This window comes from Triticum urartu, chromosome 3, assembly GCF_003073215.2.
Source record: "Triticum urartu cultivar G1812 chromosome 3, Tu2.1, whole genome shotgun sequence".
NCBI classification, from domain to species: Eukaryota; Viridiplantae; Streptophyta; class Magnoliopsida; order Poales; family Poaceae; genus Triticum; species Triticum urartu.
The window spans coordinates 19,705,143-19,727,035 of record NC_053024.1 but is presented as its reverse complement, the minus strand read 5'-3'; the positions used below and the strand labels follow the sequence as shown (position 1 = coordinate 19,727,035).

Sequence of the window (21,893 nt, the reverse complement as noted above, 5' to 3'; positions counted from 1 at the left end):
TATGATCGTTGCTTATTTTATATACATCCATTCTCCTTGGTTTGATTACATGTTAAAAGGATTTTATTTGTTTTGGTTCTAGTCGTCTCACTAACATCATCTTGGTGCAGCAAATATATGGTCTTGCTTTATCTGTTATCATTTGTTTGTTGGCGAGCCATTACTTGATGACTTGATTTGGGCTCTGCGGATTGGCTTCATGAGAACGTTTTTCTCAGTTTTGGTTATGCGTTACTAATTAATTTGTGTTAGCAGATTGACTTTTTACTGAGTTTATCTTAGCGGGACTTGTAATTTTCTAAACAGTAGGCTTTGGGCTCTTTTACATAAGGGTTAGGTTTCTTCAGATTCATGTACCCTGGCGCTACAGCATTACACCATTGATAAAGCTTCTATACAATGGTGTTTAAAGCTTAAATTAACAATTTCATCAGAGTTCAAGCATTACACTCTGTTATGTTTCTTGCCAAGTGCTCTATGTAATGCTTTGTAGTCCCAGTGTGACTTCTCTGTTTTCTTACCTGTCAGGTGATATTTTATATTCAGTCTGATCATGGAAACAATGTAAAATATTTCATCTTGACCTATTGCATCCATTTTTTCTGTTTTAGTACAGTATATGTATGGGTGCGCAAAATATACCTATTTACCCTGTTTGAGGTGTAGTGTAGTAGTAGAAATTTTTATGTACAGTCAACTATAATTGATTAACCGCAAGGCTTCATACATGTGTACGAAAATAAGCTAGTACGTAATATAAATGCAAAACTTTTGAATGCCGTAATCTTCGTTTCGTTGTATGACCTACAGTTAATGCACATTCTTACATCACAATAATGACATACCTCAGCCGGTAAAACTGTAGCTCCAACACTAGCTGGCCGAATTTTGAACCCTGCTCTTGATCTCAAACAGAAGAAAGAAACGCTGGTAGAAAGAAATTGGCGGATGGCTGCACTGTATGCAACAATTATGCTACTTAATGGCACAGACATTGATAAGTTTAATCAAGTCTCTGCCTCACTATGAAGCCTGATTATTAGAAGTGTCCTATTTGCAGTCTTAATTAATAACTGACCTTGCTGAAGGGGAACGAGTGAGTGACTACACCAGAACATTGTTTGTTAGATGATTGTTGTGCCAATTTTGGTTTGGAAGTTGGTGCACAGGATGATGGAAAACCCAATTTCGGAAGAGATAGCACCTTCTGGAGCAATTGCTGGTTACTCCCTCCGTTCCTAAATATAAGACCTTTTAGATATTCCACTACAAACTACATACGAATGTATATAAACATACTTTAGTGTGTAGATCCATTTATTTTGCTCCGTATATAGTCTATAGTGAAATCCCTAAAAGGTCTTGTACTTAGGAACAGAGGGAGTAGCTAATTTCTCTTCAATCATTTCTCTTACTTATTTCTCTGTATACCCGTCATTTAGAATAACAAATTACACATGCCCGAGTCTAAATCTTGTTAAATTCAACATTTTGTGGATTGCGCACTCAATGATATTTCTACTGCACACATTTGGAGGCACCCCAGACTAAGTACTCTCGTACTCTCGTACTCTCACCCCAGCTGGCACGCAGCCCCACACCCTCACCTAATTAACTCACACACACTTGAGTTGCGCCAACGTACAGCATCAGGCGTGACACTTCATTGCATCTTTTGTTAAGGATAAGCTTCACCCGTAGTTAGTCACTTAAGCTAGCTACTTCACTTAATTGTCAGAAGCTTATCCATCAGGCAGAATAACACAGCAATCGCCACCAAAGTCAAAGTAGACTGAAAAATAATCGCCACCAAAAATAATTGCCCATGCACCGTGTCGGGATTACCTTTTCTTTTTGACAAAGGATTGCTCCCCGATTTCCCTTTTTGCGTCAAATACTTGTATTACTCATATGACAGGTTAAATTCAGTTTGACCACCTAACAAGACGACAGTGCGCTGTTGAGTTCTACCATAGATCACCAGTATATAGCTTTACAGAGTTTTGACATCAACGCACATGAGTAATACTAGTGTTCTGTCCTGCCATGCTGTGTCCGAATTCATGAATTAAGAAAGCAAATCTTCATCTATCTCTGTTTCCAAACAGTCTGAGTCAAGTTGAGTCACTCAACTACAATGGGAAGATTACTCCATTATCTAGCCAGCGCCAAACTTTCAATTAAAGCAGAATCTCTGCCTCCAGTGCATCGTGACATGATAAAAGCTGATGGCAAGATGTGAACATTATGGCCCCTGGCCACTGCTGAGTACCATATGTGTTCAGTTTCACCCATCATTGTTACTCCTACTTAACTAGCATCAGTTTGTTGCATTCTTCTTCATAAATAGTCCTTTTAGTATTTGTCTTCTTCAGATTATCCGCTCTTCAGGCCATCAACTATTTAATCTGAGGGCAGGCCCCGGCTGTCGCTCCCCAAATATTACGGTCCAAAGTTTTTCATCAGGCTCCTTTAGTTGTATTCAACTCTTTTGTCCGCTCATCGCCTCATCGGCCACCTTTAGTTGTATTCAGCAGTGGCGGAGCTATGTTGAGGCCAGGGGGCCGCTGGAATAAAGTATCACAGATTACAGCTACAAGTTTATAAACTGAAGTTTTGCAGGGATGTCTACAACAGAAAAGTGTTGAAATTATTCAGGGGAAGACCCCCATGATTATTACAACCCAGAAGAATAGTAAGGTCCTACATGTATCTGAATAACTAAACAATTCTGAGGTCTTACATTTACCACAATAGTTCGACAATAGTAAAGTCATAAATGCGTCACAACAACTAGACATCTTCATCTTATTTAGAGGGTACAAACAAGGCGCACGATATAACATATGTTGCTGGAGGTTTTCCACACCCTGGTTAATAGTCCAGAGCTCTCATTCAATACGTTGCAGTACAAACACTACCTCCTTAAGAGAAATTGGTTAGTCTTCATCTATTTTCTTTGCGAAGCTTGCCCACTTCACAACCACAAATACATAGACTTGATCGTACACCTCGTCGAAGAGCCGGAAACAAGCAATTCTCCATGTCTTCTTGAACAGCAGTGCACAAAACACCATCCAAAGCCCCACCACAAATCCCAGCACAAGACCAAAATAAAAGGTCAATGGCTCAAATTCTGCCTTGCTGCTTTCGAGATCGCCACGGATGGAAGGATCATTTCCTGAACAATTCTTGTGCACAGGAGGCCCACAAAGTCCACTGTTGCCGATGTACATAAGTGACTGGTTTTCAGCACTGAGGGTGTCAAGTTGGGGGCCAGAGGGTATCCTGCCAGACAAACTGTTGTAGGACAGGTCCAGGTAGCTCAGAGATGTCAGATTTGACAAGCTCGATGGGATTTCACCAGAAAGCTTATTCTGAGAGAGGTCGAGTGATTCTAATGACTGCATGGCGCCAATCATGTTTGGAATTTGTCCACTCAACTGGTTTGATGATAAATTCAAATTCACTAGTGCATCAAGTGAAGTGATGTCTGTAGGAATTTCACCAGTCAAGGAGTTGCATGATAAATCAATGCCCACAAAATATTCAAGTGTCCTGTGATATATAAGATGCTGGCCTTTTGTATTTACTGACAATATTTGTCCTAGTTCTTGAGGCCCAATTCCGATCGCAAATTCACTGGGATCATGTAGGAGAAGATCATACGTATCCATGTATTCCTCTTGTAATGTTCTCCTAAATGTTAGGTTCGACAGATGACAAGGTATTGCACCAAAGAACCTATTGCCTGATAAATCCAAGTATTGAAGGCGCACAAGCTTTGTTACGTCGACTGGAATACTATCAGAAAATTTATTGTGGCTCAGTATGAGAAAACGTAAATTGGCCAGCTTCCATATCCATGTAGGCAATCTTCCAGAGAAGTTATTCCATGCCAGATCCAAAAACTGCAGACGTGTGTTGTTCTCTAAAAGTGCTGGAATTTTTCCTGATAAACTGTTGTTGCTGAGTATTAGATATTCTATATTGTGGATGTCAGGACATTGAGGAATTCCACCCTCCAAATTATTGTTCGACAAATCCAGATACTTTAGTTGTTCCAATTTGCAAATGGATTCTGGAATGTAGCCACCAATTTGATTTGAATGCATACACAATACTTCAAGTTGTGAGGCTTCAAGGTTTGATGGTATTGTTTCTGAAAATGTATTGTTGGAGATGTCTAATAGGGTGATATTTATTGGCAAAGTAGGTATTGGTCCAGTAAGCCGGTTGGAACTGAGATAGAGCTGATCGAAAGCCATGCCATCCAGATGTGTTGGCAAGCTGCCACTTATTTGGTTGTTAGAGATGTCCATATATGTGGCATTTGAAAATGCAGGCCAAAACCAATCAGGAATCTCGCCCTTAAGAGCGTTGCTTGAAATGTCAAGTGCATTGGTTTTCAGCCGTTGAAGCCAAGGTGGAAAAAGAGGACCAATCTGGCAAGATCGAAACCATGCAAAGTCCAACGTAAAGGGAGGGCACCAATCTGAATTCAGTACAATCTTCAAATTGTTGGAAGACAAGTCTATTTTGTTTAAACTTGTTAGATTTGCAAAGTGTTCTTCCGTGATTGTTAGAATTGTGTCGAATATTATTGTACAAGTTAGGTTACAGTTGGACTTGGAATCGTACGGTGTGTAGACAGGATATGGAGTCGTGTCCTAGTAGGACACTTGTATCCTAGGCCTCTCATATATAGCGGGGCTAGACACACGATGTAACCTATGCCAACATAATAGCACCGAAATGCAGGGGAAGCCGGCGGCATGTGCCGGTGTCCAGGGCGACCGGGTGCGGTATTGTAGCGGTGTCATGGGGAGGAGCGCCCATAGTCAGGCCCCGGGGATGTAGCCATGTCGGTGAACCTCGTTAACAAATCTCGGTGTCGTGCTCGTGTGATTGCTTGGTCCTCGGATGATCGACGGTATGCCTCGGATTTATTCTAATAGTGATCACACCAATAAATCTATTGTTCCTTAGGTCCAGATAGATCAGATTAATAAGAGAACCTATTTCAGTGGGTACACTTCCATTGAGATGATTGTTGGAGAGGTCTAGATAGGCTAGGCTAGTTGAATGCATAAGCTCTGGTGGTATAGGAGCAGTGATGTTGTTATTCGAGAGGTCAAGTGCAGTCAAATACATCAAATTCCCAAGCTCAGCTGGTATACTTCCGGTGAGGTGATTGTAGCTGAGCTCAAGGTAGGTTAGATAGGTCAAATTTCCAAGATGTGGTGGTACAGGTCCAGCAATTTTGTTGGCCCGGAGGTAAAGAGTGGTCAAAAACCTCAAATTCCCAAGCTCGGGTGGTATACACCCGGTGAGGTCGTTAATACTTATGTCCAAATAAGTCAAAGTGGTAAGGGCACCGAGTTCAGGTGGTATATTTCCATTGAGGTGATTGTTGGAGAGGTCTAAAGAAGTCAGACATGTCAAATTCCCAATCTGTGGTGGTATAGGTCCAACAAGGTTGTTTATGGAGAGGCTTAGTATGCTCAACCTCATGAAGTCACTGATAAAGTTTGGCAGAGTTCCAGTGATATTGTTGGAACTTAAATCCAACTCCTTCAATTTTTTCCATGTGCATTGCGGCAAACTCTCCAGCAACACCTGAAAGACTCCGTTCATGCAAATATCAGAGAGGTCAATGATTTCCAAACTGCAAGGAGTCTTAAGTTTTCCTGTCATCATCAAGTCCACGTTCCAATTATGTGAAACATCAAGGACTTGAAGGGACGTCATGTTTTCTAGTGTGTCAGGGAACTTGCCGAATAGTAAGTTCCACCCAAGATCGAGGTAGTTGAGGCTTGTGGCTTTCCAAAACCAGCAAGATCCAAGTGAGTGCTCAAAGTAATTCCAGGAGAGGTCAAGCTTCTCAAGTTTTGTGAGATTAAGGTGCGGAAGTGATTGGTTTGCACTATCAAGTGAACAAGCAGAAAGATCAATAATCCTCAGAGATGGAACCATATTCAGGGTATGAGGCCAGTCAGCTATCCCTTTTAGTGTTATTCCCCTCATGCTAAGGAACTTCAGGAAAGATAGCTTTCTTAACCAGGTGATGTCTGTTGAGTACACATCTGAATATGAATATTCACCAGTTTGGCCAAGGTCAAGATACTGCAACTTAGACAGATTACCAAGCTGAGAAGGCACTCTACCGTTGAATATGGTATGCCAGAGAGGTTAAGGTATCTCAAGTTCCCCATGGAGCCCAGTAAATGAGGAACTTGGTTATTTGGCCCTAGTAAACAGTTCATGCTAAGGTCCAGGTGCTCTAGATGCTTCAAGGAAAGTAGAGAGGGACTTATCTCGCCGAACAAAGCATTGGCATCTTCATATGCATCATAGAACCCAGTGGGGTCGAACGTCACATCCGGATTGTGAAGATGAAGCTTGATGACATGGCCAGTTCGGTTGCTGCAACTGATGCCTCTCCACCGGCAGCAGTCCAGTCCGTGCCACGAGGCGAGGCGGTTGGCGTTGTCGCTTGTAATGCCCTTTTTGAAGGAGAGCAAGGCGGCCCTGTCAGCGGGGATGCAGCCGCCACCATGGGCATGCTCATGCTGGTTTTGTACTGCACCACTTGCAAAGAATGAAAAGATGCTTATACATATGAGTGTGAGCAAGAGATTGGTTGCGCAACACATGCTGGATGAACGAGCTGTCTCGCTGGAAAAGCAGTGCATACAGACTCATGGTGTCTATGGCAAAAGTACCCATCCTTCAGGGAATTCGCTCAAGTCTGGTTCATACAAATTTGTGGCCAGACTCTGGAGGGAGTCACCAGCCACTCAACTAGTTGCCTGACTGCAACCACACGTACGGTACTGTCAAAGTCACTCAATTATGTTCTATATGTGGCCAAATTCTTAATCTGACCAAATTCTTTCTGGAGCAGGGCTGGTTACTATTCCTAATCTGAACAAATTCTCTCTTTCGTTGAAACTCTCTAGAGTTTTCAACATCAAACAACATACAGGAGCAAAAAGGGATTGAAAAATTCATAAGTAGCAGAAAATAGAACTGTAGCTCCAACGCTAGCTGGCCGGATTTCGAACCCTGCTCTTTGATCTCGAATAGAAGAGAAAATGTTGGTAGAAGAGTGCAGTGGGTTACTGAAGTGTATGCAACAATCATGCAGCTCTTAGTGTGTGCTGGAATACGGATCGACCTTCACAATTTACTTAATGGCACAGGCATTGATAAATTTAAGCCTGGACTTTAGGAGAGTCCTGTTTGGAGAAACATCAAGCAAAGAATCTGATATGTGTGGAGCAATCAAAATGCAGATCTTTTTTCTGGCTATTAATAATGGCATGAGTTACTATTATTGTAAGACCGATTAAGAACCAACCTTGCTGAAGGAGAATGAGTGTGTAACTAGACCAGTGGTCTGTGTTGAGCTGTTTTCTTGCTGCATATTTGTTGCAGATTTCTTTCCCTGACCTGCTTGGTTGCTACCACTATGCTAGCTCTGAGCTACTTATATTTATATGTTTCCATTTTGACAAATTTGTAGTCAAGTTAGAAGGTTAATGATGGCACCTGAACACATTAATATTGACCGGTATGATAAATTATTCTTGTGCCAAGATTCAGTGAGTAGTCCTTGTGGAGTTGAACTGAAGACGCTGCCGCTTCTACATTTTCTGCACTTGGAGTTTATGTTTTTGGGGAGTTTGCCTCTATGTGGTCTCAGGTTTACATTTTACTTTTGCTGCTTCACTAACTGAACTTTGAGCTCTAAATAAAAAGCTGGGCTGAAGCTTTTGTCCCAAAAATTTTTTATATTGAACGAGTGGTATTAGGCGATGGGGCACAACACTTTCTGACAGTAGGCCATTTTTATTTATTTTTGGCACTAAGGAGGACGGGCGACTATGCTGAATATAAAACATACAGCGAATAAGGTAAGGAGTACATCGTTTTGCTATGCCGATGTTTTTCTTTTCCTGTGTGCAAATTTTTTAGATCACAGCATTTCTTGAGGCCAAGAAGAAAGATTGAGATATGACTTATCCATGTTGGTTCCACGCACAACCACACAGGTCGTAGAGACTGGTCATGTCAGCACTGTTCAACTGAAGACTGAAGATGCCTCAAGTGTCGAATCTGACGGCTGTCCTCGCTTCTCCGTCTTCACCGCTGCTCGGACGGTCTAGATCCCTTCCTCACGCAGTTACCGTTAAGGCGGTGCCGTAGTTAGTCACTTAAGCTGGTTGCTTAACTTGATTCTACCTGCAAAGAGGCTGGGTTCTCTGAATTGTCAAAATCCTATATAGTCGTATATATACACCATATGTGCGATTCTCATCTGACAGGGGCTGAATTCCCCAATTTCCTGTCCGAATTTGAGTGTGGTTTCTTCCCTTGCTTGTCGGATTAGTAGTAAGGTCTGACAGGTCTGCACACGCATGGACCTGTCATCTGTACGAGACTCCACGGTTTTGAAATGCTAAGTGGCATCCTGTGTTGTTACTTGTTACCGTGGAATTCTTGCCCATGAACTTGTGTTGAGTAGAAGCTGACATTTTTTGCTCTGTATTGCAGATTACGTATGGACAAACAAAAAAAAAGATCCAGATCTGCCCGATCTGCTGGACATTAATGGTGATGTACTGGTGTCACGAGCTGAGGCTACATATACCGGCCAAACGCAAAAGCGAGGTTAGTCAGCCGATCGGTGGGACGTGTGTGTGGCATTGCTCAAGCACAACCAGGCATGAAGATGAAGAGATGCATCGTTGCTAGCATCCTGCTCATGAAATGCTTTGGTTCCTCATCAAAAAAGAGGAATCTCCTTGTTTGATGAAATGCTACTTACAGATGATCTGGTCCCCAAGGACATTGCCATGGATTTTCTCATAATGGGATACTCGAATGTTTGGATGCAAAGAAATGATAAAATCTTCAGAAAGTTCCCCCAAGATAGTAGCATACAGATCAAAGCAAAGGAAAGTAGATTCCCTCAACACTTGGATCAACAACAACTTATAATCCTTTCATGGAATTTCTCTAAAATTTATTCTTGTTCATGGCCAGAATACTTGGATCTTCAAGTCAGAAGCTTTGCATTTTAGCCCCCCTTTAATAATTCACACAAATACATCACAAGGGCCCTTTAATCTCCTAATGTCATCCAAAACTGAAGTTCCACGTTGGTCCCTGCAAAAAGAAAAAAAAACCTTATCCAGGTTGGTTGCACCACGCACAACCACACAGCTCGTAGAGGCTGGTCGTGTCAACACTGTCTAACTGAAGACTGAAGATGATTGAAGTGTTGAATCTGATGGCTCTCCTCGCTTCTCTGCCTTCACTGATGCTCAGACGGCCGTTTCCTTACACTGTTACCGTTAAGGCATTGCCGTAGTTAGTCGCTTAAGCTAGCAACTTCAGTTGATTCTACCTATAATGAGGTTGGGTTCTCTGAATTGTCAAAACCCTGTATACTCTTATACATACACCATATATGCGATGCTTATCTGAGCGGGCCGAATTCCCCAATTTCCAGTCCCAATTGTCAGATCAGTAGTAAGGTCTGACAAATCCGTACTCACGGGCTTGTCATGTATACAGTATATGGCACTACTATGTCATTTTTTTTTGCGAGGGTAAAGAGTTTTATTCCATAAGAATAGGGTTACAATCGAGAGGCAAAAGTTCCTCTATGCACGGTGGTCCACGATCTAGCCATACAGGAGTCGCATTCTCAATACTACTATGTCATTGTCCAGATCCAGATCTGCCCGTTAACTTTTGAAATGCTAAGTGGCAGGTATATTTATACTTGTTAATACTAAGTGCAGGTTAAATTCAGTTTAGTTTTATTTTTGACAAATGATTGCTCCCCAATTCTCCTTTTTGCGACAAATACTTGTATTACTCATATAACAGGTTACAGTTTGACTACCTCATCAGGTATTCAGGTACAGACCATAACCAGACGACAGTGCACTTTTGAGTTCTACCATAGTTCACCAATATATATAGCTTACAGAGTTTTGACATCGACGCACATGAGTAATACAAGTGTTCTGTCCTTCCATGTTGTGTCTGAATTCTTGAATTAAGAAGGCGAATCTTGATCTACCTCTGTCCCTGTTCTTTATCAAGTCAATTGCCTCCAAACAGTCTGACTCAACTAGAATGGGATGATTACTCCATTTTCCAGCCAGCGCCAAACGTTTCGTTAAAGCAGAAAGCTCCGCCTCCAGTGCATCGTGACATGATAAAAGCTGATGGCAAGATGTGAACATTATGGCCCATCCTAGCATTGTCTGAGTAACACATTTCCGGTCACTGCTGAGTTATCAGTTGGATCGAGTAACCACCCATCCTTGGCCCGGTGGCATGCAGGGAATATTACACATCGCTGGCGCTTTTACTTGGTGGTGTCTACAAATGCAGAATCTGAATCTATAAGCATTGTCACTCCTACTTAACTAGCATCTGTTTGTTGTATTCTTCTTCATGAACAAATTCCTTTTAGTATTTGTTTTCTTCAGGTTATTCACTCTTCAGGCCATCAACTATTTAATCCGACTCCGTCTTATAAATCATATAAACTTCCCATAGTTGATATAGGTGGCAAAGATATGGCTGCTGGTGATGACAAAGGTGCTGCTGCTGGTACGTGTGCATGCATGACATGGAACCCGTGGACTGGATTCTTGCTGGGAGGGAGAATGATGCCACGGTGCAGAAGTTACACAACCGTGATAAGGGCCAGTTCTTTTGACTCGATTCTGAAGAATCGCTGCCTGGAAAATCACAATCGCAAAATAGCTCATATCTACCCCAGGAATCGTCTAGAATCACCCCCAATTGAGAGTGCATTTCAGAACCGTGAAAACTTGGCGATTCTGGCAAGCCCCTCAAAACAAAACGATTCAGTTTTAGCAAATACCCCTATTGGACCTAGAAATTACCCCAATATGCCACTCGGGCCAGCCGACCAACAGAGGCCCAAGTACTCGATTCATCCCCCTCCAGTCGCGCGTCCCCCCTAGTGGCTCGTCACCATCCAGAACAAACCCCGTCGACCTAGGGTTGGCTCCACCAGTCGGATTCCCTGCCCCGACATTGCGAGATTCGCTAATGATGCATACATGCAACCTCCACATCCATTTACAGGTGCCAACGCTTTACCACCTGAAGATGATGGTACCAGGGTCGCTACACGTGAGGCTATTGCTATCAGTCTTGTACCTTGAGATCGTCCATCTATTTGTAGTCTGCAACTCGCTTTGAACTTGTAGTATTAAGCACTATATAATATTTCCACTCTGGTTCTAAATTCTAATACTAAGCACTTTATGATATTTGCAACTTGCTTTCATGTTCAAATTAGACATGAAACCTTTAGAAATAACCAAGTGTTACCAATTCATCACTCACTTTGGTCTAGGGGCATTACAAACATTTCAGCGCACAACTTATACAACAATCACATGCTAGAATTACAAAAAAGAACCGGACAGACGATTATGTGGGCAGTTTCCTAAGGCTTGGTTTCAAGCAAAGACCTTTTTTACTATATGATGGTACAGTATGATCACCTTAACCATGAGAATTTGATCGTCTTTCTTTCCTAATTTATTGCATCACATATAACTAGATAAACAATTTGGTAAGTTCGAAACTGGAATACACACTTTAACTACTCCTTCAGTCCCAAAATAAGTGTCTTAACTTTAGTACAAAGTTGTACTCAAGTTGAGACACTTATTTTGGAACGGAGGGAGTATAAGAAATCGTATGAATTGAAGTGAGATCGTGCAGATTGAATTCTCTCGGAGTAATGTTTCCTGGCTGCTGTATCTCGCTGCTTGGTCGCCTGTCCGTAGTTTTAAGGCACAAATGTCTGCATAGTCATCTATCCATAGTCCTAATTAAGCCCTAACAACTGAATCTGCCGATTGCTGATTGTAAAGTTATATGCTTATGTGAGCTTTCAAACCAAGCGTCATAGGTTTCCACTCATACAGATACTCTGCCTCAGAGATTTCGTATAAGTGTAGGATTATCGAGGGAAGGTTACATAAAACTTGACGTAAGCCTTTGTGTAAGTGTTGGGTTACTGGAATATAATTACCGGTCGTAAGAGTACCTGACATCGGGAGAGAGGCGCTGCTTTGTCTGCAGGCTTTCGACGAGATTCTTGGACGAGACACACGAGGACGGCATGCACCTCGTGTTGTCGCCCCTCGCTTTGTCTGCAGGCTGCAGCAGGAGAGGAGCCTATATAAACTAGCAGCTCGAACCAACAGACATGTGAAAGCAAAGAGCACAGAGCAGGCTTAGCTAGCTGATCAACGCAAGCACGGCCTCAGTTGCCACTTGCCATGGCAAGCACGACCAATGCCGCGGTGATTTTCGGCATCCTAGTTTTTCTGCAGGTGTCGTGCGCCTTTTCCAGGCACCCCGCGGAAGGTAAGTTCGAGCTTCGACAGAACGTTCCGGCGGTGATGACGGTGAACGGCTTCCAGGAAGGAGAGGGGGGCGGCGGGCCGGCATCTTGCGACGGCCAGTACCACAGCGACGATGAGTTCGTGGTGTCGCTGTCCTCGGAGTGGTACGCAGGCGGGGCACGGTGCGGCAGGACGATCCGCATAGTCGACACTTCCAATATCGGCTTAAACGCCAAGGTCGTCGACGAGTGCGCCGGCTGCGACAACGAGGTGGGCGCCTCGTCCCATATCTGGAAGAGCTTCAATCTTGACACCAGCCAAGGTGAGGTCAACATCAGATGGTCCGACCTGGACTTTTAATAAACTGCAGAAAAGCATGCATGAGGACGATGTTGATGTTCACGGAGTATTTGCTTTCAAGTGTGTAATAACTGGGATATGCATGAATCCCTTAATGTGTCAGCGTCGTTTATTGGTTTCCCGGCCGTCTACGAGGCAGAAGTCACTGAATAATAATGCGATAACCTACATGCGTACATGCATGTATATGTGGTAATTTCTATACTTATTCGTGAACGTTAATGAACGTATGTTTGTAAGTGTGCAAGTCAGACTAAGGTGATCTCATCTCGCTGTTGTTAGGATTATGTGTCCTGCAACTATATTCAAATACTTATTATCATTAATATTCAGAATACCTCATATGGAATTATACATGTGTTTTGTGCATGGAATTACTCTTGCTGGAATGTACTTAAGTGTTGCATGCTTAAGGAAGCCGGTCAATTATCGGTGGAATACAATATGCTTTTTATATTGGAAAGACTATCCGGGTACGCTGATAATTGGAAGAAACTAGATCGTGTAATTAGATTACGACCCTAATGTTGATCTACATAATTAGAGGAATTTATACTCTATTATGACGCGTTGCTCACAGGCGCGTGCTTCAGGGACTCAACGGATAGGATCCACTAACAGATAAATTATATCGTGGTTGGTAGTTTGATCTGGACTCTATCCGGAAACTAGTTTAAAGACTAGGAATCTTATAACTGTATAACATGCGGACTCTTTGGAAACGCAGTATAAGAAGGTCCCTACCCCCTAGCCTCGGATATGCGATTGTGAGCGGCACCACGGAAAAGCGCGGAGGAATAGGGGGTAGACCACAACATATTTCTAACATTGGTATCAGAGCTCATGGAAGAAGATAGGAAAACTTCACAAGGGAAAGAGAGACACTCACATCATCAGGAGTTACACCTTGGTGAAGATAGGAGGCGTTGGCAGAAGAAGAATCAAGGAGGTGATTTGAGGGACAAAATCAACAGGAAGAGAAACTGGGAAGATCATAATGGAAGAGGTCCAAACTCTAGTTTTGATAAGAGGAAATTTAGATGTCATGGTTGTGGAGAGTATGGGCATTTTAGAACTGAGTGCAAGAATAAGAAGCCTTATAAACAAGATGACAAGTCTAAGAAGCAGCATCAGGGCAACAAGAAGGATAACTCTTCTCCTGATGGTACGTACAATCTATTTGTTTGTTCTGAATCATTGTTTACTACTTCAGCTTCAGATCATTGGGTAGTAGACTCTGGTTCCACTTCGCATATTGCAAGGAATAGTGCTGGTTTCACCTCTTTAAAACCCATACCGAAAGGAACTAGATTTATTTATCTAGGAACAACTGCAAAAGCTGATATCTTGGGCATAGGTGATTATACACTCAAACTCCCCAGTGGAGGAAAATTAATTTTGAAAGACACAGTCTATTCCCCTAGCATGAGAAAGAATTTAATCTCTGTTTCTAGACTGGAATCTATAGGTTTTAAGGTCTTATTTGGAGATGGCAAAGTTAAAATACTGATGAATGGAAATTTAGTTCAATCAGGAAATAGATTTGATGGTCTCTACTATATTGAGGATCTTATGGACATCGATAGGATGGACTATATGGTGACTGAACAGAACTCGGTAGTGAGGAATATAGATGGAAGCAATAATTGTTCAGAATCATATCTCCGGCATCTTCGTTTGGGTCATATCTCAAAGAATAGAATTAAAAGGCTAATTAGTTCTGTAATTTTAAACTTCAAGTGGGAAGACTACGGCATTTGTGAGGCATGTGTTGTAGGAAAAATGACCAGGGCGCCTTTTCCTAAAGCGTCAAGGTCTACTGAACCACTTGCTATTGTTCATTCAGATATTTGTGGTGAGATGTCTGTACCTACATTTGGGCAGAAGGTCTATTTCATTACTTTTATAGATGATTTCTCTAGATACGACTATGTTTACTTAATTAAGCATAAGTCGGAAGGTTTTGACATGTTCAAGTTATTTAAAGCCGAGGTAGAAAATCAGTTGAACAAAAAGATCAAGGTGCTTAGAACTGATCGTGGTGGTGAATACACATCAGGAATATTAGATGATTTTTGCAAGGAAAATGGAATTATTCACCATTATACCTTACCATATACTCCTCAGCAAAATGGCGTAGCTGAAAGGAGGAATAGAACTTTAATGGACATGGTTAGGTCTATGATGGCATATTCAGATCTTCCTTTATCATTTTGGGGAGAGGCTCTTCATACTGCTGTTTACTTGCTTAATCATTCACCTTCTAAATCTGTTAGTTCTACTCCTTATGAATTATGGAAAGGGAGGAGATCATTGCATTTATTTTAAAATAGTGGGAGGAAATTTTACACACTTGTCACTTTATGTTGATGATATACTTATTGCTTCTAGTAGTAAGGAAATGTTGGTAGAAGTTAAAACTTGGTTATCTTCTACATTTGAAATGAAAGATATGGGAAACGCTTCCTATGTTCTAGGAGTGGAAATACTTAGAGATCGGAATAAAGGTACTTTGGGTTTGTCTCAAAGGAATTATTTAAAATCTATTCTTAAACGTTTCTCTATGGAAAACTGCAAGCCTGCTTTAGTGCCCATGGCTGTAGGAATTAAACTCAGTGAGGGTATGTGTCCTAAAACTCTTGAGGAAAAGAAGAGAATGGAGAAGACTCCATATGCTTCTGCCTTGGGATCTTTGATGTATGCCATGTTATTCACACACCCTGATTTGTGCTATACTGTTGGAGTGTTGAGTAGATATCAAATGAATCCAGGAATTGGGCATTGGAATCAAATTAAACATGCTCTTCGTTATGTTCAAGGAACACTGGATTATTCACTCTGTTTTAACCAAACGGATCTACAGTTGCAGGGCTATACTCATGCTGATTGGCAGGGTGATGTGGATGACCGGAAGTCTACATCTGGGTATCTATTTAAATTAGCTAGTGGCGCTATATCTTGGAGTAGTAAGAAGCAAGATTCAGTGGCATTATCTTCCATGGAGGCGGAGTATATTGCTGCGTCGGAAGCTGTGAAGGAGGCGGTGTGGCTGAAGGAATTTCTTTGGACTTTGAAGATTGTTGAGAGTGCTAGCAAACCAGTGGTGGTGTATTGTGATAATCAGGCTGCAATAAAGGTTTCCAGATATCCCAAGTTCCACAACAAGATCAAACATATTGAGGGAAGGTATCACTATATACGTGATGTAATTAATAGACTTAAGTCTGTTTCTTTAGAGTTTCTACCTAGTACTGATATGGTTGTGATCCCTTGACTAAGTCACTTCGTCAGGTGGTATTTGGTAAACATGTTCAAGCTATGGGTTTATGAATTTTTGAATGATCGTTTTGGACAAGTGGGAGATGTTAGGATTATGTGTCCTGCAACTATATTCAAATACTTATTATCATTAATATTCGGAATACCTCATATGGAATTATACATGTGTTTTGTGCATGGAATTACTCTTGCTGGAATGTACTTAAGTGTTTCATGCTTAAGGAAGCCGGTCAATTATCGGTGGAATACAATATGCTTTATATATTGGAAAGACTACCCGGGTACGCTGATAATTGGAAGAAGCTAGATCGTGTAATTAGATTACGGCCCTAATGTTGATCTACATAATTAGAGGAATTTATACTCTATTATGACGCGTTGCTCACAGGCGCGTGCTTCAGGGACTCAACGGATAGGATCCACTAACAGACAAATTATATCGTGGTTGGTAGTTTGATCTGGACTCCATCCGGAAACTAGTTTAAAGACTAGGAATCTTATAACTGTATAATAGGCGGACTCTTTGGAAACGCAGTATAAGAAGGTCCCTACCCCTAGCCTCGGATATGCGATTGTGAGCGGCACCATGGAAAAGCGCGGAGGAATAGGGGGTAGACCACAACATATTTCTAACAGCTATCCCCTATGAGGCTATGAGCACTGCATACCCAGGGCATCTCATGCCTTAAAACGCCCGCAAATGTTCGGGCCGACACGTTCAAATCTTTTTTGCCGTCCAACATGGTGGCAAAAACATTCGCGGACGCATTTGGGTTCCAAATTCCCGCGGACCAGACGCTATGTCAGGGGAGGTTTAGGAGAAGGGGCGGTGGACAAGATGACGCATACACTAGTAGAAAAATGGTCATTTGTCCTGGTTCGTAAGGCCCATCTGTCCCGGTTGGCGAACCGGGACTAAAGGGTCGTTACTAATGCCCTAGGCCTTTAGTCCCGGTTCTTACACGAACCGGGACAGATGGGCCTCCACGTGGCCGCTGCGGCGAGCCCAGGCAGGAGGGCCTTTGGTCTCGGTTGGTGGCACCAACCGGGACCAAAAGGCATCCACGCGTCAGCAGCTGGCAGGAACTGAGGTTTTTGGTTTTTTTTAAAGGAGGTGGTTTTGGGGTTTTGGGGGTTAATTTAGGTTGTTAGCTAGCTAATAGAGAGAACTGTCCTCTCTTATCTCCATACTTGGTTTGCAAACGCTATTGGTATGCCTAAACATGGCTTAGATTGAAGTGAAGGCAATATGTGGTGCATGTCGAAAGTAATACTAATCCTAACTTGATCAAGTTTGGATTGTACTACTTTCGACATGCACCATATGCATGTTGCCTTCACTTCAATCCAATCCATATTCATTTCACCCACTGATATATAATAACTCTTCATGCTCACATCATGCATCATCATAATAACAAGTCCTACTAATCATCATCATACAACTTCTACTCGTTATTAATAACAAGTCATACGATCATCATCCTCATAGTCATCGAACCAACCCTACTTAATTGTTCTTAGCACATGATCATCAGTATTAGGTAGGACCTAAATACCCCCTTTAAGGTAAAATAACATAAAACAATATAGACCCTGACTCTCCATTATGGAGAATGGAGATCATCCTGTCTCCAATTCTTGCGCTTCGCTTTTTTTGTTTCCAAGAACCTCCTTACAATTGTCCATACATTTTTTCCATTATTTGATTAGCATGTCTCCACTTATTTTAGAAATCCGGTATGGACAGTTCAAATTTGTAGGATGATTCTGATACATCAAATGAGGCAGACAATCCATCGGGATTCTCTGTTGAAAAACATAGTAATAACTTCATAGTTAGCAATGATGTACTAGTTTTAGAAGTATGCAAAAGATGCACGGATGTCGTAATAGTAAAAAATGTTACCAGGGTATCTCCATGGTAGTTACCGTGGTTCAGCACGTGCACTAGTGGCACGTATTGACCATAATGTTGAGGAGTTTGATTGTAGATATTGTAATTCTCAATATCAGTACAAAATGCGATCAGATGATTTTTCTCCTGATAAGTTAATTCGGAGCCATCGGTGTAGTGGGTTTTGTCTACCATCTTCCGCACATTCTTTGAAGATTAAAAATAAGCTGTCAATGGAAATAAGCTGTCAACTATTTTTAAATAAACAATATAAATTAGTTAATAACTATGTTTGAGAAACTCACATAGCGGTAGAATTGGAGGCGTATCAACAAGGACCCAAATTTCCATATTGTCTTGCTCGATTTCAGGATCACCAAGATCCATGATGACAAGCATATCCTCATGAAAAACCATACATCTTGCAAAGTGCTTCCCATTTTTTGCAACCAAAATGGGTTACACTCTCAGAATTGTACAGTTTTACTTCGAAATCCATACCATGGTGGGTCCTTATGTGAATTTTCTTTGTTTCCATCCGTTCATGGTCTTCAAAACCCATCCTCTCCAAGACATAGTGTCTTGCATGGCATGGGATAAGCTAGTCGAATTGTAAAAGATGAAAATTATACGTTGAAATAGTTGAAGTCGTGCTTAATTATGAAAAAAAACACTTGTCGTCATTGCGTACCGTTTCAACATCGAAGGTCTCCTCGAGCTTACTGCTGAAGTGTCGATCTTCGTCTAGGCGAGGCCTGTCACACAGACCTCGGTCGTCGTGGCACCAGTCGCACTCCCCCGGGAGACTTTCGTCGTCCGAGTACGACATTTCCTATGTTCATAATTCAAATATTAAACTTGTAAAATTAAATATATGTACTAAAAAACCTAAATTAGATCATTATTATTCATCACGGGCTGACTATCGGTCTGTCGAGTCTTTTTTTGAAAACTCTCAGCTCACGTGGTGTACATATTCGACCGTCGGTGATGGTAGCTCCTCCTTTCATTCCCGAGTGCATTACACCAAATTGTCTAGCACACTGGAATGAAGGAGAAGCTACCCCCACGACAACAGTCGGGATTCTTCGTCCTCTCATATATATATGGTGGAGACTCTCCTTCACTGATTCCTCTCTGACATTTGCGACAGTCGGTGATGGTAGCTCCTCCTTTCGTTCTCGAGTGCATTACACCAAATTTTCTAGCACACGGGAACGAAGGAGAAGCTACCCCCACGACAACAGTCAGGATTCTTCGTCCTCTCATATAGGGTGGAGACTCGACAGACTTAAAGTCAACCCGAAATATCGTTTAATTATCTTTCTAAAAAAGGACATATCGAGCGCCTGAAATTTGCCGGAACGGAAATATACATGTTTTATCTACATCATATGAGCATTCAAACTTGATGGCCATTACATTTCAATGTTTTAAAATATGAGCAAAAACATTTCAAAATATCTTATAGGACTCATGTTGACATGGAGATTTGGCTGGTCTCACTTCGAGGTCGGAGGGGGGTCGGTGACGGGGACGACGACGGGGATGATGGAGGGGGCTCCTAGATTTCTGCAAAAACAAAACCCTATAAGCTATCAACTAATCAAATGCATACACCTTTGATAACCCACAAGTATAGGGTATCGCAACAGTTTTCGAGGGTAGAGTATTAAACCAAAATTTATTGATTCGACACAAGGGGAGCCAAAGAATATTCTCAAGTATTAGCAGCTGAGTTGTCAATTCAACCACACCTGGATAACTTAATATCTGCAGTAAGGTATTTAGTAGCAAAGTAATATGATAGTAGTGGTAACAATGGCAAAAGGTAATGGTAGCAAAAGTAATATTTTTGGTGTTTTATAGTGATGATAACAATAGCAACGGAAAAGTAAATAAGCGAAGAACAATATATGGAAAGCTCGTAGGCATTGGATCGGTGATGGAGAATTATTCCGGATGTGGTTCATCATGTAACAGTCATAACATAGGCTGACACAGAACTAGCTCCAATTCATCAATGTAATGTAGGCATGTATTCCGAATATAGTCGTACGTGCTTATGGAAAAGAACTTGCATGACATCTTTTGTCCTACCCTCCCGTGGCAGCGGGGTCCTATTGGAAACTAAGGGATATTAAGGCCTCCTTTTAATAGAGTACCAGACCAAAGCATTAACACATGGTGAATACATGAACTCCTCAAACTATGGTCATCACCGGGAGTGGTCCCAATTATTGTCACTTCGGGGTTGCCGGATCATAACACATAGTAGGTGACTATAGACTTGCAAGATAGGATCTAGAACTCACATATATATTCATGAAAACATAATAGGTTCAGATCTGAAATCATGGCACTCGGGCCCTAGTGACAAGCATTAAGCATAGCAAAGTCATAGCAACATCAATCTCAGAACATAGTGGATACTAGGGATCAAACCCTAACAAAACTAACTCGATTACATGATAAATCTCATCCAACCCATCACCGTCCAACAAGCCTACGATGGAATTACTCACGCACGGCGGTGAGCATCATGAAATTGGTGATGGAGGATGGTTGATGGTGACGACGGCGACGGATTCCCCTCTCCGGAGCCCCGAATGGACTCCAGATCAGCCCTCCCGAGAGAGTTTAGGGCTTAGCAGCGGCTCCGTATCGTAAAACGCGATGAATCCTTCTCCCTGGTATTTTTCTCCCCGAACACGAATATATGGAGTTGGAGTTGAGGTCGGTGGAGCTCCAGGGGGCTCACGAGGCAGGGGGGCGCCCCCACCCTCGTGGCTAGGGTGTGGTCCCCCCGGCCTTGATTCTTTTGCCAGTATTCTTTATTATTTCCAAAAATAATCTCCATGGAGTCTCATGTCATTCCGAGAACTTTTGTTTCTGCACATAAATAACACCATGGCAATTCTGCTGAAAACAACGTCAGTCCGGGTTAGTTCCATTCAAATCATGCAAGTTAGAGTCCAAAACAAGGGCAAAAGTGTTTGGAAAAGTAGATACGACGGAGACGTATCAACTCCCCCAAGCTTAAACCTTTGCTTGTCCTCAAGCAATTCAGTTGATAAACTGAAAGTGATAAAGAAAAACTTTTACAAACTCTGTTTGCTCTTATTGTTGTAAATATGTAAAGCCAACATTCAAGTTTTCAGCAAAGATTATGAACTAACCACATTCACAATAACACATAGGTCTCATGTTTACTCATATCAATGGCATAATCAACTAGCGAGCAATAATAATGAATCTCGGATGACAACACTTTCTCAAAACAATCATGATATGATATAACAGGATGGTATCTCGCTAGCCCTTTCTAAGACCGCAAAACATAAATGCAGAGCACCTTTAAAGATCAAGGACTGACTAGACATTGTAATCCATGGTAAAAGAGATCCATTCAAGTCATACTCGATGTAAACTAATCAGCAATGAATGCAAATGACAGAGGTGCTCTCCAGCTGGGGCTTTTTAATAAAAGGGTGATGACTCAACATAAAAGTAAATAGATAGGCCCTTCGTAGAGGGAATCATGGATTTGTAGAGGTGCCAGAGCTCGATTTTGAAATAGATATGAATAATATTTTGAGCGGCATACTTTCATTGTCAACATAACAACCAAGAGATGGCGATATCTTCCATGCTACACACATTACAGGCGGTTCCCAAACAGAATGGTAAATTTTATACTCCCCCCTCCACGAACAAGCAGCAATCCATGGCTTGCTTGAAAGAACGAGTGCCTCCAACTAACAATAGTTCCGGGGGAGTTTTGTTTGCAATTATTTTGATTTGATTTGCATAAAGCATGGGACTGGGCATCCCGGTGACCAGCCATTTTCTCGTGAGTGAGGAGTGGAGTCCACTCCTCTTGAGAATAACCCGCCTAACATGGAAGATACAGACAACCCTAATTGATACATGAGCTA

The 21,893-nt window shown here is 41.9% G+C and overlaps 2 protein-coding genes across 2 annotated transcripts; one reads left to right on the top strand and one right to left on the bottom strand.

Annotated features, from left to right (window-relative positions):
• Positions 1-2,629: 2,629 nt before the first annotated feature.
• Positions 2,630-6,731, bottom strand: LOC125542451 (receptor-like protein EIX2). The gene is given in 3 exon segments (XM_048705496.1): positions 2,630-4,581; positions 4,964-6,174; positions 6,177-6,731. Coding segments are annotated over 3 exon segments (3,372 nt in total). The 5' UTR covers positions 6,696-6,731; the 3' UTR covers positions 2,630-2,939.
• Positions 6,732-12,353: 5,622 nt separating this feature from the next.
• Positions 12,354-12,779, top strand: LOC125546519 (putative ripening-related protein 7). The gene has a single exon (XM_048710752.1). It carries the CDS (start codon positions 12,354-12,356, stop codon positions 12,777-12,779), a length of 426 nt encoding a protein of 141 aa, XP_048566709.1.
• Positions 12,780-21,893: the final 9,114 nt, after the last annotated feature.